This window comes from Propithecus coquereli, unplaced genomic scaffold (assembly GCF_000956105.1).
Source record: "Propithecus coquereli isolate 6110/MARCELLA unplaced genomic scaffold, Pcoq_1.0 Scaffold268, whole genome shotgun sequence".
Lineage (NCBI taxonomy): Eukaryota > Metazoa > Chordata > Mammalia > Primates > Indriidae > Propithecus > Propithecus coquereli.
Window position 1 is genome coordinate 380,615 of NW_012148263.1, and position 11,507 is coordinate 392,121.

At 34.5% G+C, this 11,507-nt stretch overlaps 1 protein-coding gene across 3 annotated transcripts in view; it reads left to right on the forward strand.

The window, feature by feature from the left end:
* Nucleotides 1-10,850, forward strand: part of RASA2 (RAS p21 protein activator 2) — a 131,775-nt gene extending 120,925 nt beyond the window's left edge. For all 3 annotated transcript variants that reach the window (XM_012647426.1, XM_012647427.1, XM_012647425.1), the window contains 4 exons: nucleotides 8,538-8,620; nucleotides 9,272-9,480; nucleotides 10,203-10,306; nucleotides 10,657-10,850. In XM_012647426.1, the coding sequence (XP_012502880.1) occupies nucleotides 8,538-8,620; nucleotides 9,272-9,480; nucleotides 10,203-10,306; nucleotides 10,657-10,850 (590 nt within the window). The remainder of the gene's footprint in view (nucleotides 1-8,537; nucleotides 8,621-9,271; nucleotides 9,481-10,202; nucleotides 10,307-10,656) is intronic.
* Nucleotides 10,851-11,507: the final 657 nt, after the last annotated feature.

Sequence of the window (11,507 nt, forward strand, 5' to 3'; positions counted from 1 at the left end):
TTCTATTTTTAGTAGAGACGGGGTCTCGCTCTTGCTCAGGCTGGTTTCGAACTCCTGAGCTCAAACAATCCTTCTGCCTCGGCCTCCCAGAGAGCTAGGATTACAGGCGTGAGCCACCGCTCCCGGCCAATACATACACTTTAAAACAGATTAAAAGTAATTGGGTAGAGAAAGAGATGGTATAAAATGCTAAGCAGTAATCCCAAAGTAGTCTTCAAAACAAAATTTACCAAATAATGATAGATAAAAGAAGCATTTGTGAGGAAGATCTAATCCTTAGTGTGTACATAGCTAATGACAATTCAGTGTCCTTAGAGATAAAACACAGAATTGAAATAGACAAATTCACAATTATAGTTGAATGTTTTAATATCTTTTCAGTACTTAATAGAACAACTAGGCAAAAAATCAGAATATAGACATTTGAGATAACACTACCAATCACCTTGATCTAATTTACATTTATGAAACACTATGCCAGACAGATGCAGAATATATTTTCCTTCCAAATGCGCACTGGAACATTCACCAAGGTAGACCACTACATGATAGGCCATGAATCTCAGTAAATATCAGAAGGTTGACATTGTACAAAGTATGTTCTCTGACCACAACAGAATTAATAATGATATCTAGAAAATCCCCAAATATTTGGAAATTAAATAGCATACCTTCAGATAACTTATAGGTCATGGACAAATTAACAAGAAAATGCAAAAATATTTCTAACTAAATGATAATGAAAACATAACAAACATGTCAGTTTGTGGGATATAACTAAAGCAGTATTTAAAGAGAATTTCATTGTCTTAAATGTTTATATTAGAAAATAAGGAAAATCTTCTAGGCCTTAGGTTAAGCAAAGATTTCTTACATACATACTAAAAGTTTGGTCTGTAAAAGAAAAAATTGGTAAATTGGACCTCATCAAAATTTAAAACTTTTGTTATTTCAAAATATACCATTAAGAAAATGAAAATGTAAGCAACAGACTGGAAGAAAATGTTTAGAAAACACTTATCTGATAAACACTTGTATCCAGAATTTTAAAAACAACTCAAAAAGAGAACAAGCCAGGCACAGTGGCTCATACCTGTAATTCCAGCATTTAGGAGGCCAGGGCAGGAGCATTGCTTGAGGCCAGGAGTTTGAGACCAGTCTGAGCAGCAGACCCTGTCTCTACAAAAAAAAAAATTTAAAAATAGGAGGCTGAGGCCGGAGAATCACTTGAGCCCAGGAGTTTGAGGCTGCAGTGAACATTGATCATGCCACTGTACTCCAGTCTGGGCAACAGAGCAAGACCTCGTCTTTATTTTTACACACACAGACACACACACACATATCTGTATATATGACAATAGATATGAACAGATATTTTGAAATTATACAAATATCTAAAAATCATATGAAGAGATGCTCACCATCGTTATTTATTAGGGAAATGCAAATTAAAACCACAGTGAGACACCATTTGACCCCAACTAGAGTATCTATAATAAGACAGACGGTGCCAAATGTTAGTGAGAATGTGGAGAAACAAACCCTCATACATTTCCAATGGGAATGTAAAATAGTACAACCACTTTGGAAAGTAGTTTGGCAGTTTCTCGAACAATTAAACATAAAACTACCGTACATGTAACCTAGGAATTCCACTCTTGGTTATCTGCCCCAAAAGACATGAAAACATACAACCACACAAAGACTTGCAATGAATGTTCATAACAGCATTATTCATAATAGCCAAAAACTAGAAACAACCTAAATGTCCATCAGCTGGTGAATGGGTAAACAAAATGTGGTATGTCCATGCAATAGAACACTATTAGCCATAAAAAAGAAACTACTGACGCATGCTGCATCATGGATGAACCTCCAAAAATTACCCTGAGTGAAAGAAATCAGACCCAAGAGATCACATACTATATGATTCCATTTATTTGAAATGCCAGAAAAGTCAAAGTTAGTAGAGACAGAATGTAGATTAGTGGCTGCTCGCACTGGAGGTGAAAACCAGGATTAACTATAAATGAGCATGAGGGGTCTTGTTGGGGGAACAAAGCTGTTCTAAAACTGATTTATGGTGATGGTTGCACCACTCAGAGTTACAAAAAACATTCAGTTGTACATTTGAAATGGATGAACTTTATGATGTGTAAAATATACATTTACCTGATTAAAGCTATTTTTAAAAAGAAAATAAAGGATTAAAATGAGTTGTATGTGGCTCACGCCTGTAATCCTAGTACTCTTGGAGGCCGAGGCAGGAGGATCGCTTGAGGTTAGGAGTTCGAGACCAGTCTGAGCAAGAGTAAGACCCTATCTCTACAAAAAATAGAAAAGTTGGCTGGGCATGGTAGTGTGCGTTTCGCCTGTAGTCTCAGCTACTCAGGAGGCTGAGGCAGGAGGATCACTGGAGTCCAGGAGTTTGAGGGCATTCTAACCAGGATGACAAAGCAAGACTCTGTCTCAAAAAAAAAAAAAAAAAAAAAAAGATTTATATGTTTCCAACTTAAACTTGAAAACTAGAAAAAGAAGAGCAAAATTAACCTAAAGTAAATTGAAGGAATTCAAAAATAAAGATGAGCACAACCAGTGAAATAGGAAACAGACAAACTAATAGTGAAGAATAACAAAGCCAAAGCTTTAATAAAATTGAAAAATTCTTAGACTGATCAAAATTTTTTAAAAAACACAAATTACTATCATTAGGAATGAGAGATGAGAGAATGCTACAGATTCCGATTATTTAATACATTAAAAGAATAACAATATGCACAACTTTATGTCAGTAAACTTGACATTCAAATGGATGGACAAATTTCTTGGAAAACAACTTATCAAAAGTGACATACAAAAAGTAGAACATCTGAAAAGTCTCATATCTATGTTTTTAATGTAATTTGTTACTTAAAAAAAATGACAGGCTCGGATAGCTTTACTGGCAAAATTGGCCAATCACTTGGGGAAGAAATAATGTCAGTCTTACAAACTGTTTGAACAACAGAAGGAAAGAATACTTGCTAACTCATCTTTTAAAGCCTGTGTAATTCTAATACTAAAACCAAAGATTTTACAAGAAAAAAAACAGTGAATTAAATCCAGCAATATGTGAAAAGGAGAATCCAAGTGGGGTTTGTCTCAAGAATGCAAAGTTGGCTGAATATCTGAGAATGAGTGAACATAATTCATATCGACAGAATAAAGAAGGGAAACCATGTGATCATTTCAATCAATGCAGAAAAAGTATTTGACAAAATTTAACACCTGTTCATGATTAAAGAAAAAAAAAAACCTCGGTGAACAAAGTCTAGTAGATAATCTGATCAAAGGTATATGTAAGAAATCTGCAGTTAACAAAGTAGGGATTATCCACTTTAATAAATTCTGTTCAACATTGTACTAAAGGTTGCAGTTAATGCAGTAAAATAAGAAAAAGAAATAAAAAGTATACAGAGTTCCATCAAAAATCCTGAAGAATTCTGTTGAGTCTTATACAGATACTTGAACTAGTAAGTGAATTTAATTTAGCAAGGCCTTGGGATAAAAGATTAATATATATGAATCAATTGTATTTCTATAAACTAGCAGCAAACTGTTAGAAAACAAAATTTTTACAATCATACCCTTTACAATAACAGTCCCCAAAAAACCCTAAAATATTTAGGAATAAATTTAACAAAAGAAATACAACACCTCTACAATGAAAATATAAAATGTTGCTGATATAAAGAAGACCTAAATAAAAGGAGACATATATCATGTTTGTGGATTGAAGATTGAACATTTTTTTAAGAAATTGCTTTCATTTTAACACAATCCTATTCCAAATCCCAGTCAGTTTTTTAATAAAAATGGACAAGTTCTAGAATTTATATGGATGGAAAAATAAAGGACTTAACATAGCCAAAGCAATGTTGAAAAAGTAGAACAAAGTTGAGGGCTAATTTTAAGACTTACTGTAAAGCTGTAGTAGTCAAGATTATAGTTTCAGCATAAGAGATAGATCAGTGGACAGATAGGAGAGTCCAGGAGTTTGAGGTTGTAGTGAGCTATGATGATGCCACTGCACTCTAACCTGGGCAACAGAGCAAGACTCTTGTCAGGGAAAAAAAAATAGGATCATGATAGTTTTATTTTAGCTGTGTCCGTTGGAGCCAATATATAGCTGGACTTCTGTTTTTGTTGTGGTGGTAATAATATTCTTTAAATTGAGATACAGTTGAGACATAATTCACATACCGTAACAGTCACCCTTTTAAAGTGTACAATTTATTGGTTTTCAGTATATTCACAAGCTTGTGCAATCACCACTAATTCCAGAACATTTTCATCACCTCCAAAAAGAAACCCTATACCCCTTAACACTGACTCCCCATTCCTCCCTTTTCCCAGCCCCTTGGCAACCACTAATCTACTTTCTGTCTATATGGATTTGCCTATTGTGGATGTTTCACATAAATGGAATCATACAGTATATAACCTTTTATGACTGTCTTCTTTCACTCAGCATAATGTTTTGGAGGTTCCTTCATGTTGTAGCATAAATCAGTACTTTATTCCCTTTGTGGCTGAATAATATTCTATTGTATGGATAATACTACATTTTGTTTATCCATTCATCAGTTGATGGACAACTAGGTTGTTACCAGTTTTTGGCTATTATAATACTGTTGTGAACATTCATTCATTTACAAGTATTTGTGTGGACATATGTCTTCACTTCTCAAGGCTACATACCTAGGAGTGGAATCAGTGAGTTAATACAGTAATTCTGTTTAACTTTTGGGGAGGTAACAACAATTTTAACTGCAACCTGATTTCATTTAATAGGGAAATTTAATGCACTCACATTTGTTGTGATTACTATGATTACTGCTTTGTTTTGTGTTTTCTATTCACTAGGCTTTTCTGTTTGTTGGGTTTATTTTTCCTTTCTTTTTATTGGAATAATTAAGCATGTGTGTGTGTTCACACTCTCTCTCTCTTTCTCTATCTTATGAGGGAATTTGGACATCCTATTTCTACTTTTGAATTGTTGGCAGATGAATTTAAACTTACATGTTTATTTTAACATCCACAGTTAATCCAAGTCTCCATTCGAGCTGGGAAAGAACATTAGCATGCTTTTCAATCGTTCTTTTCCTTGCATCTCCCAGTGAAGTCAGCTGGAATTTTAATACTTGGTTCTCTTGTTTCTTTTACCTTTTTACATTATGCTGTCTAATGATTTTATATCCTTGCCTATCAATTTTCCTGATTTCTTTGCCCAGCACTGTTTCTTATATGACACATCTGTTTTTTTCCTGGATTCATTATTATTTTGCAGGAGTACTTCCTCAAGGAATGATTTCAGATAGCCTTTGTGGCTGATAAATTTTGTAAGTCCTTGTATATGTTAATACAAAAATGTCTTTATTTTACCCTTACTCTTGATAGTTAGACTGGATTTGTTTTTTTAGACTGGATTTAAAAATCATTTTCCTTCAGAACTTTGAAGATACTGTTCCATTTTTCTGCTAGTTTCCATTGCTGCTGATGATAATTTGATGTTAATCTGATTTTCAGTCTTTTGATTCTTCTCTATAGAAACTCTTAGGTCTCTTTAGCCTTCAAGTCCTAATGTGTTACTGCCCACTATTTAGGTATTTGTCTTTTTTCTCCCATCCTGCTCAGTACTGGGTAGATAACTTTCAATCTGAAGATTTCTGCCTTTATCTCAAGGACATTTTCATCTTTAATTTTCTCTGGAACACTCTTTCTATTCTGTTTTTTCAATTCTTATTAGTCAGATATTGGAACTTCTAAATCCATCCACCGTGGCTCTTAACTCTTCTCTTTTACTTTATATTTCTTTAATCTTATGTACTATATTTTTGGAGAGTCCTTAGTAAAATCTTTCATTTTACTAATTCATGCCGCACTTCATTCCTGTTAACACTATTAACTGTGAAATTAGCCCTAATGATATCATGACAGTGTATGTGCCTGGGAGTGGTGTACTTTCTTCTACATACGCTGTGTTATAATTTGTCCAGAAATGAATAAATGTAGAAATTTTAGGATATGTGCATGCTTTGTGTATTCAACAAATCTAAAAATAGAAACTCCCTGCAAAATGTTAAAATTTTCTGACTGGAATCTTTGTGGTGCTCTTAGAGATCAGTACCCAAAGACATATGTCCCTCCTGCCCCTCAATTCATTATTCCCGATTTCCTCAGATGTTATTCTTTTTGTTGCACTCCTTCAGGGTGCTGATTTTCCCTAACTGGTGATTTTTTTGGTGATTTACTCATCCTTGTGTTTTACAATCCAGTCACCTACTTGAGTGTTCAGTAGCTAACCACAAGTGCTTATGAGGCAGGGGCAGAGGTACTGATGCTTGCCTTCTGGTGTGGGTACTCTACTTCCCTCTTAGGGTCAGCAGCTACCTGTGACATTGCACTGCTCTGCAGCCCAGTGTGCATCCTTCTGCTTGAGCCTGCAAAGACACGCCTCTGTTGACTGCTGCTTAGCACAAACCAAGGAGCAGGGAGGGCCTGATTGGCCCAGCTCTTCCAGATGTAGCTCACTGATTAATTATCCTGATGTATATCTGGGTTCCCCCAACCTCCAGCTGTCTGAAGTCCACTGGCTCTGGCTTGAAGCTCTCCCCTAACCACTCCTACTTTTGTGTATATCTTATCCTACATCTGGCTTGGACTGTGGCTTCTTCAGTTACTCCCTCCCTGCTCCACCCTCCAATCCGCCGCCCCCATAATGTCATCTTGTTTGCTTTCAGGAGATTGCTGATGGTCTTTTTTAATTTTCCTATGCATTTATGATTGATACCTGTTGAATGTAAATGTTTCCTCAGAAACTTTTTTTCTAGTCAACACAATTTAAAGTAACTTCCCAATTATTTTTTATCTTGCTACCCCAGTTTACTTTCATTGTAGCGTTCATCTCTATTTAATATTTATTTGTCTTTTGTCAGTCTTTTGAGACCTAACTGCGTGCTCTTATGTGTTCTGTTTACTGCTATATCATACGTGGTTACAATAGTGCCTAGTATAGAGTGGACATTCAAATATATGATAGTTGAATTAAATGACTTTATCTTTTTTAAAAAATTGTATATCCCATCTGCTTGAATTACATAAATCTTAGATGTTATACCAGAAACCAGGCTTAGTAAATATTCTATGTTAACATCTCTGTTCAAGACAAAAAAAAACCTTTATTAACCAAATAGTTTTCTTTGCCAAAAAAAGCTATATATTAATTGGTTCAACAATGTAAAATGCAAAGTTCTGGCCAGGCACTCAACACCTGTAATCCCAGCACTTTGGGAGGCTGAGGCAGGAGGATCACTTCAAGCCAGGAATTCGAGACTAGCTTAGGCAACATAGCCAGACCCTATTGCTACAAAAAAATTAAAAAATTAGCTGGGCATGGTGGTGCACACCTATAGTCCTAGCTACTCAGGAGGCTGAAGCAAGAAGATTGCTTGAGCGCAGGAGTTCAAGACTGCAGTGAGTTATGATCATGCCACTGCACTCCAGCCTGGACAACAGAGTGAGATACTGTCTGTTAAAAAAAAAAAAAAAGAAAGAAAGAAAAAGTGCGATGTTCTTAACCTCTGGCACTTCAATCCACATGTCATTAAAGCAAAGCATAGGGGAAATAAAAGCAAAACTTTGATTTTCTAAGAACGACATTACAAAAGGACTAGAAGTCAGTTATATTTGCTTCTAGTTTCTATGACTATATGAAATATATTAATATTTTATTCTCAGGTAAATTATAAGTTGAAGTACATCATATTCTTATGCCATATTATTATGGAGCTCCTTTAGCAAACTCAAATTTCCTTAACCAGATTTCTAAACTTGTAGATTAAGGATTCACTCTAGCGAATAATATTTTTACTTTGTTCCCTGCATCTCTTAGAGTAAATTTTATAGCTTCAGTCAGCTGACCAACCAATATGTGATAACAATGAACAATTTTTCAGTTTAGAAACATTGTTTTGAGGGTTGATCCCTTAATTAAATATTAGGTTAGAAAAATAGAAAAATTGACTTGGGCAGTCATATTCACTGCTTATGACTATTCACTGCTCCAGGAAAGAAAATTCCATATCTTGGCAAATTTTGAATAGTCCTGTAAGTATATTATTTTTCTCAGTCCCCATATAATTATATATATAATTAATGTTACATATATATGTTATATATATAAAAATACATATAATGTTACAAAATTTTATAACATTTTTTACATAGGGACCAAATTTAGTCCCACATTTTTCTTGAAAATATTTTAATTTTGTGTTGCAAAAAGTAAAAAGGAGGTCACTGTACAGAAAATAATCAAAATTTATCTGTTCCATAAAACAAAAAATATTTGTCTATACATCATCTGGAAATCTACTTTAGGTTATTTGTACTTCTGCCATCAAGAGGATTAGCTTAAACCTTTCAGAATTAACCTCTCATCTTTATAAATTCGATGGAAATTATTTTAATTTTGTTCTACTTCTTTTATTATTTAGGCAAAGATGCAATTTACACAATTCCAGTAAAAAACATTCTTGCTGTGGAAAAACTAGAAGAGAGCTCTTTCAACAAGAAAAATGTAAGTTATATAAATAAGTATTTAAAGCTTTCTGCACTGCATACGTTAATTTAAAATTTTCAAGAGGTTGTTTTAGTGTTAACCATTAATCATTTATAATGATTATAAATTGCTAGCTCAAACTCTGCCTTAAAATTGTCCATTATAGTTGATGCTTCATATAGTCTACCTAGTTTATTAAGTTAAAAATACTTTTCTCAATATTTCCCTGTTAACAGACTTCTCTACATGACATTCAGGTCTCTAAGTAATATAATCCAGCCTCTCTCTCCAGCTTTGTCTTCTGCTACCGTTCAGTACATGCCATACACTCAAGCCAATCAAGATGATTTTCTTGTTCCTCTGTTTTCCCAGTGCTTTGCCTCTGCTCATACTTTTTCTTCCATCTGAAATTACTTCCCTTTATTCTTATTTATATGATAGTCCATTTCTTTGGACATGTGTAGCTTCTAAAAATTATGTTCTGTTGTACTGCTTAGTACCATGTCACTTAGATTGTCTTTGGGACTAACTTGCTTGAAAAGTAATAATTCATAAGGTACCTTCCAGTTATCTAGTCAAGCAAGCTAGATTTCTGTTATGTACTTTTTTTGTGTTTTGTGTGGTTTTTAGACTCTGTCACTAACTATTTATCTTAATTGCCTTATGAAGATGTTCCAAGTAATACATACAGAGAAACCACTCTATGTCCAGGCAAATAATTGTGTAGAAGCTAACGAATGGATAGACGTGCTCTGCAGGGTGAGCCGATGCAATCAAAACAGGCTCAGTTTTTATCATCCCTCTGCATACATAAACGGAAACTGGCTCTGCTGTCAGGAGACCAGCGAAAACACTCTCGGCTGCAAGCCGTGTACTGCGTAAGTTTGTTTCCGATTGAAAAAGCAATGTTTCAAAATGTGGTATATCTATACAGTGGAATATTAATTGGCCATAAAAAGGAATGAAGTACTGTTACATGCTACAACATGAATGAACCTTGAAAATAATGCTAAGTGAAAGAAGGCAGACATAAAGGCTATATGTGATCACGTTTATATAAAGTGTCCAGAATAGGTAAATTCATAGAGACTATGAAAAGTAGATCAGCGTTGCTAGGGGCAGGAGGGAGGAAGAAATGGGGAGTGCAAATGGGTACAGAGTTTCTTTTGGGGATGATAAAAATGTTCTGAAAGTAATAGTAGTTACACAAATTTGAAACAAAATTAAAAAGGCAATGTTTAAATAGAAGCACAAGCTTGAGCAAGACATCAAGGAAAAAGGGTCCTTAACATTCTCTTTCTAATTGTATAGAACAACCTTTGTAGCCCTGTAGACGTAGGTAATGATGTATTGTTTTTGTAATGAAGCATAGGTTCGTTATGAAAATGATTTTATTTTAAAATTCCCCTCCTTATAAATAGTCACATAATGACCAAACCTCTCTTGGCCCCATTTTATTTAACTGTCTGATGAAACTAAATTTCTGAACTTCCTTTTTCAAAATTCTGTGATTCTATTTTTAGTCTCAAACCATCAAAAGTCTTTTGCATATTAACAATGTAAAATTTTTCCAATGTCTTTGATTTTATTTTTACCATAGAGGTGTCCCTGCAGACATTCAGATAGATATTGATGAAGACAGAGAAACAGAAAGAATTTATTCCCTTTTTACCCTCAGTTTACTTAAGCTTCAAAAGATGGAAGGTAAATGCACAACTTATCTATTTTTATATAACCATGATCTTTCATTGCTAATTCCTGAAGTATTGCTTTGGCATTTTTAAAGAGTTGAAAATACTCATAGATTTACCAAAATATTGTTTATACGAAAGTTGACAAACCCCCAAAGAGGGCATTTTTCATAGATATGTATAAAGGAAAATAGTATTTTTGCATAAATTTCATTATTCTAATAGAATCTATGTTTTTTAGTTATCAATGCACTGCCAAGGGAAATCTCTCCAGCTTGAAACATTTGAAAAATTCTTATTTGTACTACAAATTGCATTTATAGAATTTGATTGTCTGATCAGAAATTTTACTGCTCCTTGTAGAGGCTTGTGGAACTATAGCAGTCTATCAAGGACCACAGAAAGAGCCTGATGATTATTCTAACTTTGTGATTGAGGATTCTGTAACAACCTTTAAGACAATTCAGCAAATAAAAAGCATAATAAAGAAGCTGGATGAACCTCATGAAAAGTATAGGAAGAAAAGATCAAGTAGTGCAAAATACGGGAGCAAGTAAGTAGTTTTTAAGCTACTATAATCATATTTTTAAACAGAGTTTGAGATTGCCTCTCCTGCCCTCTCCTCACCCCTGCCCTGCAGGCCTCCTGTCTACCATCACCTGCCAAGACCTGGCTCAGATCCTTTCTTTTGTGCAAGCTGGTCACTGAACCTCAAAGCACTCTTTGTCTTTTTTAGTTCATTGTGTTGGTGCTGTACTTTATCACCACTTTTAATGTCATATTCTTTGAATAACTAGTAGTTTATTATTTTTATTTTGTTTTTGACTGATCCTCCTCCTCCTTTATATCTCCCCCAGTGGCTTATACATAGTAAGTACTTAAAAAAGCCAATTGTGAAAATGCTACAAGTATTTTATAGTTGATTTTTTGGATCCATTTCATATGTAGATGGATGCTACAGTGGATAACAACAACAACAGCTAACATTTATTGGGAGCTTACTCCGCCACGGGACACTATGCCTAGTACTCTGCATTTAGACTGCTTTTAGCAGCAACAAAGACCCAATTAAAGTGGCTTAAACGATAAGAAATTTTTTAGTCTCACAAATTAAGTCCTAACTTCTGCAGTTGGTTAATTCAGCAGCTCAGCACTGTCATCAAGGAACACCTGCCTCAACAAGCTAACTTCTGGTCTTCCTCAGGCTTGTCTGC